This window comes from Lepidothrix coronata, unplaced genomic scaffold (genome assembly GCF_001604755.1).
Source record: "Lepidothrix coronata isolate B3197 unplaced genomic scaffold, Lepidothrix_coronata-1.0 Scaffold28, whole genome shotgun sequence".
Taxonomy (NCBI): Eukaryota; Metazoa; Chordata; class Aves; order Passeriformes; family Pipridae; genus Lepidothrix; species Lepidothrix coronata.
Window position 1 is genome coordinate 1,385,408 of NW_016690208.1, and position 17,425 is coordinate 1,402,832.

Consider the following 17,425-nt stretch of genomic DNA (forward strand, 5'->3'; position numbering starts at 1 on the left):
AGATTTCACAGTGTAAAGAATGTTGGTCATTAATACAAAGAAAAACCCACAAAGGATTCAAAGTTGAAGGTTGGATGCTCTGGAAGTTGTGTTTACTTTGATGTTTGTCTGCCAGAGATAGAAGAGAAACAGCGAGTGAAAGGACTGATTAAAACTAAGATAGACATGAGAAAACATGCACTTGTGGGGGAAAAAAAAAAAAGAATGAATGAAAGAGCTCCACAGAGGACAAAGAGAAGGAACATGTTCCAGAGAGCACCTGAGAGCAGTGTGAAAGCAGGAGAGGAACCACCTCAGAGCAGACCTGCTCCTATGGTCTTTAAAACAAGCTAGATGCAAAAACCTGGCTGCAGCCAGACTCATCACAGCAAGTTTCTAATGACTGGTGGGCATCAGGGCAAAGACAAAAGGATTTCTACCAGCTGAGCTGAGCCTCAAGGACACAGACTGGGGGGCAGGGAGGGCAGAAAAGAGGGGAGTGCATGTGTGTGCAGTGGGGGAACACTTTGAGTATTGATCAATGTGTTTATTTTTAAACTAGAATTGAGTAAGAGACACTGACAGGTACAGAATAAGCAGCTATCTAGTGACTGTCAATAAGGTCACATCTTCCCCAGGACAGGAGAGAATACATTTCAAGCCAAAGAAAAGGCATGAAGACAAAGTGCTCAAGCACAACTGATGATCAGGAATCAACATGATCCATAGAGAATATGAAGCACCCATCATGCACCTAAAGTACCTAAAACTCTGCATCCACACACAGAGGATTCCAATGCACTGGCATTGCATGCAACATATGAATACTTTCACACAAGCAAATAAGGTCATTCTTCTCATGACTACACATCACCTGTTCTTACAGGGCCCAAATCTCTAGTACATGATTTACCTGAGTAAGGACAGAAGGTCTGGTCTGTATTGTACATTCATACAAATTCCCAAAGGAAGCAGCAGATACCTCCATCTACCCAGCTGTGCAAACACTCCAGCACACAGGGCACACAGGGACTCCAGAAGGAACAGTCACCCCTGCAGAGCACAGGGTGCCAGGACCCCTCCAGCAGCCAGTGAGTTTTACTAACAGGAACCGCAGGACAGGGTTCTCATCACCAGCAGCTCTATCCCAGCTCACAGACTCTCTTTTCCAGCAGGCAGGAAAGCCCTGCAGAGTCATGGGCACTGTGCATTTCATGAGGGATTCAGGCAAAAGGACTATTTGAATCAAATTCTTGTCTCGTGTCCATTATGGTGCTTGCTGAGCAGTCAGCATGCTCTGGTGCTGTGCTGCTGCTTCACTGGGACACTGTGGCCTCCCTGAGCAAGGAAATCTCACTCTATATTGCCAGCAGTGAGAGCAGGCTCCTCCCCACCTCTTCTTCCCACCACTGGCCTGCAGCATAATCCCAGAGGGTTCAGGAGATGCAGGTACCTCAGGAGGGTCGCCAGGTCTTGGGAGGCCAACTTTCTGTGGGGCCGCTCTCCATGGGGCCAGTGTTGGACTCATTGAAAGGAGACAGGAAGAAAAACAGAGAGCCCAGGAGCACACACACATGCTCTTGGCAGTGAGGCAGAGTGGGGAGCCAACTTTCCACCCCCGCCTGGCCTGCTCTTTCCTTCCCCTCCCATTCCTCACCACACTCCTTCAGGCCCCTCCAGAGCATCAACAGCCATATATCCCTGCTAACATGTGATGCTGGGCCCTTTAAGACATTTCAAGTTTCAGTTCCTTTCTTCAGAGGCAAAGGGAAAACAAGCCAGCGCTGCGGAAAGACTGGTATTTCACTAATGGGGTCCAGATGTCTTCATTCCGCAGACTCCGGGTCCTGGCTTGTGGTACAGGGCAGGGAGAGACTGTGCCCCCAACCCTCCTGGCTCCAGAGGTGCTAGCCTAGCCTTCACCCTCACCCCACCACACACCACCTCACCCTGCTCTTCCCCCATCACCATCCACAGCTCTGCCACCAGCATTTCCATCCACACTAGACGGATTCAGCTCCCTTCTCGTTCCTTCTGGAAAGGAGCCAGAGCACAGGGAAACTGGGACAAGAGAGCCCGCAGAAGTGCAGGGTGGAGCAGACAAAGCCTCCCCCTTCCTCCTGGAGCTTAAGCAAAGAATAACTATGGAGTAGAACCTCTAAAAACACATGAGAACATTTCAGGAGCTGCAGAGGACACAATTTCTCCTCAACTGGTGGAGGAGGAGAGCTCTGGGACAGACATGCAAAGATAACCCTGTCTGAGGGGACCATGCACTGTGAGCAACTCTTGGGGATGAAGCCAGCAGGACTGAGGTTTGGGATGGGAATCCCCATGCTCAAGGCTCTCCAAGCTGCCCCTCAAATGCATCAACTTTTAACCCGATTCAACTATGAACTCCAGGTGGATGTTGCTTTCTTCCTCCCTCACAACAGCCAGTGATCAAGGAGTTGAACTTGGGGAGGAAGCAAATAAAACACACACTTCCCTTTCCCCCCTGCTCCCCCTCAGTGGCAAACAAAGGCTCCTTTCTCAGAGGCAGCTCAGACCTCATCAGTGCTGGTTCTCTGTGTTTAAGGGACCGAAGCTGGCAGGGAACTGTTTTCATTAGGCAGCTCTACCTCTTGCTATGCAGAAGGGAAACGGTGCAGACCTCCAGTTGCTATTGACCCCCAAGGCTGCCCTCCCTCAGGAGGAGAGGGAGGTCCAATCCCCATCTCAGGCAACTGGAATCTATCAACAGTTTATACATCCCCACTGCAGCCCGCCCTCCCTCCCACTCCCCGGGGGAAGAACAGGGAATTTTGATCATCTCTGTAATACAGATGTAGCAGCTGGCTTTGATTAAACTACTTGATGTTTATAACCACTCAACCTGCATATGCAGGCTAGAGGAGTGGGACGCCTCCTCAAGCAACTCTGAACACAAAGGGCAGGGGGGTCTTTTAGCAGAGACACACAGATTTAGGGAAAGACATTTCAATGCCTGGGTCTTTAATTAGGAAATTGCTGCCTGCTCATCCATAGCAGCACAGCAGCCATCTCCATGCAGAAAGCAATATTTAGAGGCTGATTCATCACTGTATTTGTCATCATTTCTACCTGCCGAGAAAGAAACAGGCCCACTGATAGGAGCTAGATAAGGAGCCAGACCTGGCTGCAGCTCCCAGGCATGACACTGGAACAGTGCCTTGGAACACCTGAGGGACACAAACCACAATGAGAGGCAGAGCAGTTTCTTTATTTGCAATCTGAAGTCCTGCTCAACTAAGAACGTATGACTACATCATACCAGACATTTTTCATCCCCCAGCACACTGAGGGGACTAAACCTTTCGATTGTGTTCTCACCAGAACCATCCAGCTATTCTTTCTCTTTTCAAAGTAATTAAAAAAGACAATTAGCTACCTTTGTCTTGCACTGGAAGCAATACACTGTTGACAGTGATTTCAGCTGGGACAATTCTGTCAGCTTATATCAATTCCCACTGAAGCAGAAAGACACCACAGCACGATGCCTGAATTCCTAATATTCAAGATTTTCAGGCAACTCTACAGAGTAGGTCCCTGTTCCTACCAGTGATACTCCATGTTCCTGTCAGTGATATTCCACACATGACTGTACTTTTGATCAGCAGAACTCTAAACATTTCCATATAATTTTACAAATAGTGCATTAACTGGCATATTCAATACAGAAATATTAAAAATACATTCCTGCTTTGCATGTTCAACAGCTGAACCCTAGAAAGTAATTTACTCAAAGTCAGAAGGAGCCAGCACCCGAGCTGCAGCTTCAGGTCCACAGCTCCTGTTGCTGTGCTCAGAAAGGAGAGACCTGTTTTCTTGTGACCAGGAGATGCACAAAATCCTCTGCCTTCAGAAAACTCACTGCTGCCCCACAAATACCAAAAAGTCCAAATCTTGGAACTAACCCATCACACCCTTAATGATCACAGCTGCCACAGCAAAACAAATAAAGGTCAAATTCATTCCAAGTGTCTGTCAACTTTCTGCTGAGCCAGAGCTTCAAGCATAAATATGACTCCTTGTGCGTCAAAAAAGCCACACGCACATCAATCCAGAAATGCTCAGCAGTGCTGAGGCCACGGGGTGCCTGGCCCAAGGATAGTTTCAGCCTGTGTCACAAGCTGCAGACAGCACTCAGAAGATGCATCTGTAATGCCCAGTTATCTGAAAGGCTGATCCTCATCAGATGCCCAAGACTCCAGTGGCAGAGTTGAGCTACTCACCTCATCATCCTTGTACCAGGAGAGGTTCTCCGCTGTCAGGACAAACCAATACTCCTTGGAGCCACCCTTCATGATCCCAATGTTGTTGATGGTGAGCCAGCCCTTTCTGATCACCTGAGGGGGTGGAAGCAGTTGAGCATTAACAAGGACAACAACTCCGGGCCTCAGGCAACAGAGGAGAGATCAGAGGGTATCCCAACACAGAGTAGTATGGAAAGACAAGGAACACCGTGCTCTCTGCTGCTGCCAGAAGAGCCCCCCATTTAACTGGCCAGTGAAGGTCCTTGCCTCAAAAGGGCCAGGAACAGCATAAAAAGGACGCAGGAAGGAACCTGGCAGTGCTGTGCATTTTACCCTCTGCCAAGAGGAAAGAGATGCAGGAAGAACTGCATCAAGAGTGCCTTAGATACTGACACAACCTACAAGCATCAAATCACAGCAAAACACCCAAAAAAAGGCCATGCCTAGAGAAAACCAGGACACCAGCACACCTTTCAGCACTCTGCAGGTGTGGAGTGATTCACTCAGAGGTGGAGGGGAACCACTTCGGGACATGGGCAAGCAACCCAGAAAGAACTGAGTTTAGTGAAAGGAGACACTAAGGATAACAGAACAAAATGGTGCATCTGGAATTCATACTGTGGACTTCAGCACACCCAGGTATTTGAGCAGTTATATTAATCTAGGGCAAATCAAGCTCCTTGAAGTTTAGTCTGTAAAGAAGCCAGGCTATTGTTCTCTAATAACTCCTATTCACCAAGTGCTGGTTTAGAACCTCACACATGCAGTAATCAAATGCAGGTATGCACAGCTGAAATGCACCAGCTTTCATATGTATTAGTGCACTGTTCACACCCCAAAATATCTGCATGCATCATGTGTATACCTTGTTGTAGGGATACTCTTGATGAAAACGACCTGGCATTGAAAAACCACGGGACTGCACTGCATATTATCAGGTTGCAGTGTGAGCAGCCTGATGCAGAGGTACAGGATCCTTTTAATTGGCAATTTACCCTATAAAGGCAAATGTAGGAGCCTCGAATCTTCATCTTATGCCTTCTAAGCTCGAGCTAGTCCTGCTCTCCCTGTGGACAGGAGGGGGCAGTGGAACAGAACCACACATCCTCGGATTGCTGCTTTTCATCTCCACCCACTCAAAGATGTACCAGCAGTTCTGAGTTTTTCCTCAACATACTACCTTGTCACCTCATCTCTGCTTTGTCTGTGTCTGATGTCAGCTGCCCTCCTCTGCCTATTGGGCAGCAGACGGAATAATCTGTTTATGCCCTGTTCTTGCCTTCCCAGATGCAACATTAATGTTCATTAGCACACCCTGCTGAGTGGCCTTCTACTCACCAGGATCTCATCCTGCAAAGGGGAACCATAGCAACAGCAGCAGAGCAGAGAGCAGGAGAGGAGCAAAGAGAGGAGAGATTGTTACTAGGAAAACTGGAGCAGGAGAAGAGAGGCTCAAAAATAAAATAAATTGGAGGCTGGTACCAAATCTTTTACCCCAGGTGTTAACAAAAGCAACCCCCATCCCCAAATAAAGTCTGTTAACAGAAAGCCAAAACGCTTTACAGGTAGATCCAGAGTTTGCCCTTTACACTCAGCTCTTCTGTCAGGTGCACTCCAGAGGATGGAATTCCCTACAGCTGCTCAAAATGGATGGCTGGCCAGCCCCATCTGCCTGCCAACAGTACTGAAACAGTCTGCATGTTCACGTGAAGGGAAAGGTGGTCAAATATTTTGTTATAAAGAGGGTGGATGTCAGGAGTGAATGTCTTTAAAAAAACACTAAGCAAAAGCATTTGCTTCCATTCTCTATGAAGCTGCTTGTAAGGCTTTGTTTCTACAAGATCTTTTAGCCTAGATAGCCTTGCCATGTCCCCAGCAAATCTGGGACAAAGTGTCATTAGCCTCTCTTTAACTGTATGTACACTCCTTACAGTTTCTGAAGGATTAAGGGATCTCCTCCCCTCCACTGCTGTCTTCTCCCATGGGTGAGTTCAACACCCTTCATCTCCCTGGACAGAGATTTACATATTTCCAGTGAAATTTTCTGGAATAGAGTCCATGAACTCTCTTGAAATCCCTTTTCAGAAAGTAGATACCACTGATAGGAAAGACAACTAAAAAGGACAACTCAGTACTGTAACAGTTCAGACCTAGTGTTCTTTACTCCTCAACTTGGCAGAAGGGTTAGCACAGTTAGTGAAGGAACAAACAGGAATTTCCATAACATTAATAGGAATTTCTACCAGAAAAGCAAGACCAGATGTGGATTACCAAGCCCTCTACAACTCTTTCCCTCCATTGCTGCTAGATGCTCAGTTCCTCCTGACTGCAGGGAGCCTAAAACACTATCCTCCAGTTATAAACAGAGTTTGATGAGTTAAAAAAAAAATAGAGAGGCAACATAAAAAAAAGATAAAATCCAACTTGGAGCACTGCTGCATCCAGCCCAGCACTTGTCCACCTGGTAGCTTCCAGGTAGCAAACACATCCTCCTGGAAGCAGTGAAGGAGATGGAACTTGGCCTACCTGATTGCCAGCTGCCTTCTTCTTGCTCATCTGGCTGCTCCTCTGCTGAGCACTGCAAACAACAGCAGAGACATTCAAAACTTCTCAGGCTCTTCTTGATCACCTGAATCCTGCTCCCCTTAGGAAGCTGCTACAGTGAGTTCCTGCCCCTCACCACTGGCTTCCAAGCCTTGATAAGCCAGTCTGTTGCCATCTGCTCTACTCATCTTCTCACTCCCACATGAACCACACCTGGGTCACTAACCCTCCACAGCTGCTGCTTTTTTCCCTTGACACAATCCTAATACTTCAACTCACCCTTCTGTGTATCCTTGTTCTCCTCCCCAGCCTTGCAATATAGAGCCACTAAAATCAAGCAATACTGAGAGCTGCACCATTCTTGGGACCACAGCATCTCCACCAGGGCCTCTGCAACCCACTTACTGGAACAGCTACAGGACAGAGCCACAGGAAACTCATGCAGAGAAGAAGAAGCAATAGGAGGTGGGTGCTTACTTGGCAAAGCCAATGAAATCCTCATGGTTTGTGTTCATGTAAGCCAGCTCGATGTCTATTAGAAGCATGACCTGCCAAACAGAGGCACAGACAGAGCAAGAGTTAGTGACTGACCCTGCTCAAGGGGCAGACAGAGCCCTGCACACTGTTCATCTGATCCCCTTTGCAGCCACACTCCCCCTGGCTCAGGCCCCTCTAACCCAGACTGTCCCTTCCAAAGGTGTCCCCCACCCAACCTCCCCTCTTCCACACACTCCTGATCCTCACCTGATCCTTGGTCCTGCCTTCTCTCTCCCGGATGTGAGTGGTGACAATCCTCTCCATCTCCTCACGCAGATGAGGGTATTGGCTGAGCTGCAGGAGAGAGAAAACACGTGCACATGGGAAAGGGAGGCACAAAGGGGGCAGCAGCCCCCCACATGTACACATGCACACATACACCCCTGATACCAGATACTCTCAAGGGAAGGGCTAGAAAGCTGGACTTGCAGACAGATTTTTCCAAGTTCCTGGAAGTCTGTTGGGGGGTCAAAGTTCATTTCTGCTTGTTTTGGGCTTCAGAGAAAAAGCTCTTTTCACTCTTGCAGCAACCTTTCTGCCTCACCACAAAACCCAGCACACTGTTCCTGGCACAAGGCTCTGGGCAAACCCCAGGTGTAAATGCCCCTGCTTCTTGCTTGTTGGGTTTTTCCTGTTAAAGTGACTCATTTCTCTAGATGCTCAGCAACTCACTGCAGTAGGCTAAGTTGGTGAATGGCCTGTTGGTACAACCTGCTGAATTCTATGGGAAGTCTACCTGGGAAGTGAAGTGGATTTCAATCCCTATTTGCTGAGGCACTAAGTGAAAGCATCTGGCCCACTCCAACATGGGCAAGCACAGACAGAGGATTTGAGCAGCTCAAGGGTACATGTCTGTCTTCTACCTGTCTTCCAGCTGCTTCTACCTGTTCTCCACCTGTGCTGGAGCAAGATTACTGCATTCACATTGCACCTACACCACACTTGCTGCCACATTACTGAGGAGGGAATCCTTTCCTGCTCAGAGAGAGAAGCAGAAGGACTTTACTAGCTGTGGTTCAAAAGAATATCATCTACAGAGATAATAAATGAGCAACACCTCTAGAATCAGTACCTTTAAAGCCCTCTGGGTTTCACACAGCACCTCCCTTCTTGCCCAGATTCACAAGCCGCCAGTGATTTCCACAGCAGTAAGTGTTTGCCTCTCAGGTCAGGCCCAGCACAGTCAAATGAAATTAATCCTCCAGATCCAGGATCTAGCCCTTTCTTCCCTACTTCACCCATCCCCTATGAAATTATTTCCCCCATTTTTAATATTACCTTTAATTTGATTATGATGTCAAACACTATCAGTCTCTTATATCGCCCTCCAAGGAGGTACATAAAGAAAAAAAAAAAAATCTCATTTGCCTATGACCTGTACTGCATTTGTTGTGTTCTTCCAATTTATGAGACCTTCTTCAACTGGTTTGCCCTTTTGTTTTGTATACATAAGTAATTACAACATGGCTAGAAGGAACCCGCCTCAAAATGTGCATCATCACTACTGGAATCCAGATCCCACACTAACCACCACCAATATTCCTAACATCTGACTAAAAATACTCTCAAACTCTTTCAGCTTCCTTGCAGTCAAGCAAGTTGCAATGGCCCAGAACTGAAATTTGGATAAGATTTGACACTGTCAATTTTTAAATATGTGGTTTGTTTTGAATGCCACAGAGGCAGGAAAAAACAATTAGTGTTCCCACCACCACCACCTCATCTTAAAAGCACAAACTGGGTGTTCTCCATGATCTTTATGGTCCAGGCAGCTGGTTGCTTCAGAGACAGACAGGGAAATCTTCCTGTTTCCTTTGGGGGGTTGGCGAAGGATAGATGGGCAAGTTATGACAAACAGAAAAACAGGAAGTTGGAAAACCTTTAAGCAAGTCTCAGCTTCTTTGCTTCAAATTAAAAAAAAAGACAACACTACAGTCAAACAAAAAACACATCAAACCTCTCCGCCACCATCCCAGTCCCAACCAGTACAAATGCACACAAAGTGCAAAACAAGTTGTGGTTTGTTCAGAACCCAGGTCATCCAGCAACACCCATGTGCAAAAATAAATTGACAGCATCAGTGCCCATGCAGGAGCTTCCAACCCCAAGCATGCACAGGAGCAGCGAGGGCGGGCAAGGAAAGAGGATAAACAAGCCACAGGATGTGACACCACCAGGGAACATGCAATAGGGTATAGAGTGGCAAGGAGTTATCACCAGCGGGACAAACAGCACCCAGAAATGCCATGACTCTGAAAGACAGGAGAGCAGGCGACCCCTCGAGGGGTAAAGTCTGTCAGCCTGGGATCGTGTCCCAGCTCATGTGGGGTTTCGATCCTGGTTTTAGCTGCATTTGCCTGTTCAATCAAAATACAAGCTTACAGCCCTCTTTGAAAACCAAATTTGTCCCAATGTTCCTTAGTTCCCCTCTTTGCAGATTCTAGGAGTCCTTGCCAGCACACCAGAGATCAACCTTCAGCTGAAGGGCTGCTGACTTGCAAGACCTTCCTGCACTTGTGAGATGCTGCAGTGCAGTCTGGCACAGAAGGTTCCTGCTTTTGGAAAAACACTGGCTAAAACATTATCCTCCTAAATGTAAGGGCTTTCATGCTTACACCAGCTTTCTGTTGCTTTTGGAGCTACTCTCCACTTAAACAATGGGAAGAAGCTCAGGAGCAGGCCAGTCAGAGAACAGCTGTTAATGGCTGTCTTCTTCAGCCCTCAACTTTGTCTAAGAGTCAAGAAATAGTCAACTTTTCATACAGGAAAACTGTACTTCTGTGAACACAGATGGGTTCTGTGCTCTTTATTGATAGTCTCATATTAGTCCACCTATACAGCTTTATCAACTGCACGTACAATGATTTCTTCACCATCTGGGGTGAAATGAAATAATTGTGAGAGAACAATAACACACAACAGTTCAGGACAGCAACAAACCAAGGCTACAGGACTGTTAAGCTAATTCAAGAGGTGTTAGCCCAAGCAGCCTTCCTTTCCAAGAAGCCTTGCAGGACTTCTGGTGAGTTTAAAGGTTTTTGTCATCTGAAAGGCAGCATCAGTCCACAACACAGCAGGCTGGGTATTACCTTACAATTAGCATCAGTCCTAAAGTAGCCTTTTCCAGATGCTCCCCCTAATAGCACATGCTCTTGTCCATGTCAAGCAGTTAGAGCTATAACATGCAAAATAAATATTGCAAATTAACTGATGTCCCCGGGCAGTTACCACCTTCTGCCATCAGAACCCATCTCAGTCCGGCTGTTCTCCTAAAGTGGCCTATGACAGTCACTTTCTACTCTTTCAGAGGAAGGTACAGGCAAGATTAACCTTCTCACTTCATGCAAACATTTGACTCTAAGCATCACTAAAAGCCTTCCTTTTATGTTCTAGTACTATTACTACATATTTTCATTCAGACAGTTATTTTACATCTTTAACATCTGCCTCCCTGGCCTCTGCAGCTTTTATTACAGCCATTAGTCTCCTACTATGTCACTGCTACTATCACCTTCCTTACAGGATTACCCAGGTTGTATCACCCTGGAAAATCCTCACAGGATCCTCCATCACATCATGGATTAAAATCCACAGAGCAAGTGGGTATCCAGCCACTTTATGACATGGTCCAATAGAGAAAGTAGAATTCAACACCCTTGGGGTTTTTCATCATCCTTCTCTTTCCCCACCCAGAGCAGACATCACCAACCAGATACAGAACACAGTGCAAGCAATCAAACCCATCAAAATAAAAAATCCACAGGAGAAACAGGCTGGAAAGGGATTACTCTGTCTCACCACATCAGCCCCCACAATCTGGCAACAGCAGGACTCCTCAACAAATAGACTGGTCAGAGCTCAGGACATGTCAAAGATGTCTCCTTGCAGAGGTGGGGATGAGCTCTGCATTTCTAAGTGAGCCAGACCTTATTAGCTCAGATCTTGCCTTCACTCTGAACCCATATCAATTCTTAAATTCCTTCCCAATTTAGGGCTGTATGTTGGTGAGTCTGGCTGTAACCCTGGAAGAAGGAAATGGTCATTTTCAAGTCCTAAAACAACCCATGAAACAGTCCCTTCCAACTCAGTTTCCAGAACATACTTCTGCTGTGCCACAGACACGTTTCCAGCCCCTCACTGGTCAATTTAACACCAATTGCCACATCTGCCTTTTTTTTTAAGGAGGCATGTGGTGCCCTCTCCTGGAGGGAACCAGCCTGGGAAGCAAAGCCACTCCTGCCCCAGCCTCCAAAGTAGTATTTGACACCTTCCCTATCACTCTCCACCTGCTGCTGCCCTCAGGCTTCACCTCCTGTGGTTCACAGCACGCAAGGAAAAGCATCACACTATTTCCCACTGAGCACAGTCCATGGAGTGAGAGATCAGCAGGAGAATGATGCAGGGGGTGTAATGCCTGGAAAAGCTTTTCTCAAAGCCTTTTGGGATTCTGAATGCCTCCTGAAGAACACTTTGCACCTCAAACTTTTAATCAGCTGTTTTGTTGTAGATGCTACTGCTCAACACTGCTTTGCAGACCTCTCATCCTGTGGGGATGGGAGGTCTTTTTCTGGCTTTTTGTTTTTTTCTAGGGTACTTGGATTTAAGGGGGTCCCAGAAATAACAAGTAAGAAGTTCCAAATGTGCAGGCAGTGGCACAGCAAACAGGTCTTGCAAAGGGTTTGATCCACACTGAGGTGAATGTCACTGAGCCAGACAGAGGTACAGGGTATGCTGGAATATTCCACTGGATCCCAGCTCACTTCTCAGCTCGAGAGCACATCAGTTGTCACCCACTTCTCTTGGCCTGCCTTTAAACTGCTCTTGTACCTGCAGGTTGCTGCTCTCCTTTAGATGCAACTTTATATCCATTCTTTCTCTCTAGTTTTGCTGGAGTTCCTGGTGGGTGTTTGTGTCGTGTGTGGAGAAACAGCGTGGAAGTGTGTGGGAAGCGGGGGGGGGGGGCATTAACCTTTCTTTGATTTTTTTGTTTGTTTGTTTCTTTACCTTTTCGCTACACTTTCTGATGGTGGATGTGAGCTCACTCACTACCATATCCACACACTTCAGACTTGGCTCCTTCAACTTCTGCACCTGCTTTTTCACTATGGCTTCAAAAGCGAGGTCAGGCGTGAAGAGACCCGTTCTGCATGGCAGGGGAAGGGTGGGAGGAAGCAACGAGGAAGAAGAAAGCAAAGCAGAGAAAGAGCAGGAAGGAGGAAGAAAGAAGGAAGGAGAAGGGAAAAGAGAGAAAACACAAGGCAAAATGAGAAGTGAGATTTTGGTTCATTCCATTAGTTTATTGAACCAGGTGAGCATTGCTATGGGGCCTGTGCACTGCCAAGTATCAGGAGAGTCTACAGGCAAATGGAAGGGGGAAAGGGGAAAGGGGTAGGAGCAGCTGGGCCAGTGAAATGGTGAGCTGTCAAGAGCCAGATGAATGGATGGAACTCCCCCAGGGATCAAGTGATCTCTTCTTGAAGAAAAGCTTCTTTGGATTTTTAAGACAAAGCTGCTTGCCACGGTGAGCCACTGCCTCTCTTCCTAAAGGTTCACCATGTCTCATTTCCCTTTATCCCTGTATCTTATTTCCCTTTCCTTCCCACCACAGTTATCTACCCTTCAAGTTTTCCTTATTCCAAGTGCAGGAAGCCTGAGCAGGACTCAGACTGAGACCTGCAAGGGTCTGTCACCTGTATCTTGTTTTGGCAGAACTGAACTGATGCCTCTCAGTTTCAGGGATTTGGGCAAACTGCCCCACTGAGGGAGCATCATTCATCTCACTCACCTTCCCTGCAACATCGGCTTCCTCAGTAAGAACAGATGTACCCAGTATTCAGGAAAATGCAAACTTGCTCCAGGACATCCATAGCTATACAACGTATCCTGTAGCCCCAGCAGAATGTATAAACCTGTAGCATCAGACCCAACACAGGCCTGTGGAGGTTTATAAGGAACTATTAATTTCCACTGATATTAAGTGGCCTGTGTTCTCAATGGCTCCATTAAGGAAAAGCAGAAAAGTCCACAGAAACTGAAGTTAATAAAATACGGCCAAAATCAATCCAATTCAAGACTACAGCACTCCAAAAAAAATTTTTCAGCACTTGACACTTCAGAGCTTCTACCAGGATGTTCTTTGTTACACAATCTGAGTTACCTGTTTTACCATGGACCATGACTGCTTTGCCAGTGCTTTCAAGGAACAACAGTCCCTTGGCATGGGAAGGGGATGCTGCCTTTCCAAAGGTACAGTTAATATAGTCACACCTGGGGTGCCTGCAGCTAACAACAAATCCTGGGATAGCTATAAATAACCACCACCTCACGTAAATCAAGTTTTACCCCTTCATCTCATCTTTCACATCTCTGTGGGTAACACCTGCAAGTCCCCAAGCAACAGCAGGATTAAAACACACTTCAACGAGTATTATGGGATGTACAAGCACTCTGCCTTTTAAGCAGCGAAGAGTTGGAATGTTACAGGATTTGGCTTCACCCAAAGGTCTCTCCAAGGTGCCAACAATACCCCCTTTGAGCAAAGCAAGGGCATGTCTGGAGTTCAGTTCACATCCTCTGGCTCAGCAGCAGTTTCCTACTAATCCAGTTGCCCTGCTAAGATCAAGATCCAGTTTCCCCCACTAGACTTCGGGGGGGGACCCTGTACAGAAGAAATATATAAGTTAGTCTCTTCCAGTACCTGAGTATCACCTGAATGACAAAATTTTGTTTCTTCAGATGCAAAATTGTAACCATGGCTACTAGACAGCACACAAAGCAAGTCAACCATCAACACCTCAGCAGTGGAATCCAAACTAAAATGGAATCCTTTATTCCTGAATCTGTGACATTTCCCCTCCATCCCTGTGGTCTGTTCTCACCCCTTATTTCCCACCCTGCTGTACCCACCACCTGATCACTTGAGAAACCTGCTGCTGTCAGAACAGGTGGTTTATTCTAAAGTTGTCAGTAAAAAGAGAAAAGAAAAAGAAACAATGAAAAACTAATCAGGAAATGGAGGAAAGGATGCAAAGTGAAAGAATGAATGGGAGGTTTTAAATAGCAACTGATGGATGGAGAACAAATCAAGAGAAGCTTCAGAGGGCATGAAAAAGGAGGGCCCTTCTGATCCAGTTAGCAGGTGACTCTGGATACTTGGCAGCCCGAGGGCCTGTGCTTACCTGTCGACAGGCTCTAATGGCAACTTTCTGGGTGCTCCCCACAGTCACACACCCCAAGAGAGGACAGCAGGACAGAAAAAGGAAACTCCTCCAGCACTCTAGAAACCTGAGCAATCTCTCACTGCATCCACTTTGCTCCCCCAGCCTGACCTGGGGGGCAAAGCAAGAGCCTGCATGCCTGAGCCCTTCTACAGAGGCTCCTGGCCCTAAGGACCAGGCATTTCTCTCACCACTTGGGCACTTGTCCCCACCCTTGCAGAGGGTGTCAGACTCTCCAGACACCTCCTGCAGTGCCCATTTACCTGCACCTGAAAAGCCAGTGGCGATTCCAGTCTCCAGTGCCCACACCACCATCCTAACTGAGGTGCCTTTTCACCAGCACCCAGCCCTGCCTGAAGGAGCAAGCCATGGCTGAGAAGAATGGCACTTGTCATCTTATCTTGCTGCCTTTCAACCTCGGGAACAAGAGCTGACACATCCAAAGGGCAGATTCAAAGCAGGTTCCCTCCCTCAACCCTACCAAATAAGAGTATGGATCCCAAAGGGCAAAGCCTGAAGCACTGACTCTCTCAAAGAGAGCAGGAGGAGCCCAGAAGTTGATGAACACTTCTAACTTGCTTCTTCTCAGCCATGTGCTGCTCTTTCAGAACAGGATATGGACCAAACCAGCCAGAAGCCAAGCCAAACACCACAGGAACATTTCCTTGAGGTACAGCCCACAGCTCTAAGGGCTGTAGCCTCTAAATTTCAGTCCCATACACCCTCTGAACAGCACCCAAGGGCTAGTCTGGGATTAACCCTCTCACTTCCACAAGAACAGAGGGGACAAAATTTAAATCCCAGTTTCCCACTTAGAAAATAAACCCAGATAATAAATTTAAAGTCAAACATAGCCATACTCGTAGTTTTTGAAGGAACCAGGAATCATGCTACAGACAAAGGGGTGGCCAGCACATCTCCAGCACCCTTCAGACCTAAAAGATTCGGGGAGCAGGGCCATGGCCCAAGTCCCAGGGCATTTCCCTTCCTGTTTGGCTTGCAGGCTGGATCGCTCCAGGCTGGTACTGCTCAGGTCTAGTCATGCTGAGGAGGTGGTTAAAACACCAAGTGTGGCTGCAGGCAAGTCCCTGCCCAGGTCACGATGCTGCGCCGCAGCCAGCGAGCGGGTGGAAGGTGCCAACTCCATGCTGCCTCTGGTTACCTTCTTGGTGCACTGTCTAACAGTATTGATTAACTCCGAAATGACCATGTCCACGCATTTCAGGCAAGGCTCTTTAATCTTCTTCACCTGCTTTTTCACAATGGTCTCAAAGGCCATGTCGGGTGTGAAGAGACCGGTTCTAAACACCCAGGGTGGGGACAAGACAAGGCAGGAGGGGGAGAAGGGGCAAGGAGAATGTCACAGCGTTACACACACGTCTTGGAGCAGGCACAGCCACCACTAAAACCCAGGACACGGGGCTGGGGAGTGTCACATCCCCTGGGACAAGCCCTGACTGCAGTCCATGGAAAGTGAGAGACGCTTGGCACTTCCCAGGAAGGCTGTGCTGAGGGCAGAATGGATCTTAGCTGGACAGCCATGGCCAGGTCACCATTTCACCTCAGCCACCAAGCTTATGGGTGGCCCCCTCCACAGTGTATTTGATCTCAGGGTTGTGCAGCAGATGGGAGGCCTTCTCTGGGAGATTTTCTCAATGGTTGGGGACACTAACATGTTTGATTCCCTTTATGAAACTCAGCTGGTGATTGAGCAAGAGAAAGGAATGAAAATAAATCTAAACCTTTTGGTTTGCATCCCAGCATGCACAAAGGGCTCCTACAGGCATCGGACCCTCCTCACCTTCCCAGGAGCTGCACAACTCAGGGACGCTCAGGGCTGTGCTTTCTGACAACTCACCACCACTAAGGGGAACACAAACCTGTTTGCTAACCACGCCCTGGGGCCAGTGGCATCCTGGTGATGGGCAACCCCATGTTCCCTCAGATCTCTAGGGGAGGAGGTTCTCAGCACCAACACCCATTTTGAACAACTAACTACTGGCTAGCGTGAAAATCAATGTTTTAGTTTTAACTAAATAAAGGACCAGTATGGGCTTGCATCCCTCTTTCTATCCTTTAGTATGTCAAGGCCCAAGAAGGATGAAAAAAATGTCAGGTCACCCAGGCTTTTACCTTTTAGGCTTCTGTGACTCTCACATGGGAAGAGAAAGCAAATTGACTTGGATGATTGTCCCTACTCCCAGATTCAAGTCACTGGAATGGTCCAAGAAGGTTATCCCTCCCCCTTTGGCTGACCTACCGTACCTCTGAAGTCTTCAACTCCACTTGGAAGGTCTAGAGGTATTTACAAGGCTTTGTAGCCAAAGGTCTGCCTAGTGTGTGATACGTGCCTGATACCATGGATGTTCTTGATGGCGTAGCTGATCTCCCGCCGCAGCTCCTTCTCATCAAACTCCATCTGCACCAAGAGAGAATTTTATCGGAATTTTTTTTTTTTGACACTTATTTGCACAACCCCAGGACACAGCAGGATGCTTTACAGAGGAGAGGTCCCATGCCAGCACTATCATGTGACAGATAAGATATCAGCCCAAGCATTGCATACAGAGCCATAAAGCTTCTGTTGCCAGTGCAGGACATCTTGGACACATGAACAGCTAAGGGCCTGCATTTACAGATGCCAAGCCCCAGCTGCTCTCAAGGAGCTTCTTTGACATAAAGCAACAGGACTGAAGTGCTAGATGGCTCTCTAAAACAAACTGTTTTGCCTCCCAAGATCTTGGCAGCTGTTTTTTCAGTGAACACCACAAATGGATAATACATTTTTGTGTGTGAATTGTAAGTCTAATACAAGGCAGGCTCTTGTATTTCATTAAAATGTTCTCATCTTATTCAAATATGAAAAAAAGGAAG

At 47.2% G+C, this 17,425-nt stretch overlaps 1 protein-coding gene across 16 annotated transcripts in view; it reads right to left on the reverse strand.

The window, feature by feature from the left end:
* Positions 1-17,425, reverse strand: part of DNM1 (dynamin 1) — a 66,761-nt gene that overhangs the window by 19,996 nt on the left and 29,340 nt on the right. For 11 of the 16 annotated variants that reach the window (XR_001873998.1, XR_001873999.1, XM_017810084.1 and 8 more), the window contains exons 9-15: positions 16,903-16,970; positions 15,714-15,852; positions 7,542-7,628; positions 7,275-7,345; positions 6,780-6,831; positions 5,592-5,603; positions 4,233-4,346 (exon numbers count right to left, since the gene is read on the reverse strand). Coding sequence is in view for 14 of the 16 variants with exons in the window: in XM_017810084.1 (XP_017665573.1) it covers positions 4,233-4,346; positions 5,592-5,603; positions 6,780-6,831; positions 7,275-7,345; positions 7,542-7,628; positions 15,714-15,852; positions 16,903-16,970 (543 nt within the window). In the remaining 2 variants the exon portion in view is untranslated. Of the gene's footprint in view, positions 1-4,232; positions 4,347-5,591; positions 5,604-6,779; positions 6,832-7,274; positions 7,346-7,541; positions 7,629-12,338; positions 12,478-15,713; positions 15,853-16,902; positions 16,971-17,425 lie in introns of all 16 variants that reach the window. The other 5 variants (XM_017810085.1, XM_017810081.1, XM_017810090.1 and 2 more) reach the window with 3 other exon arrangements.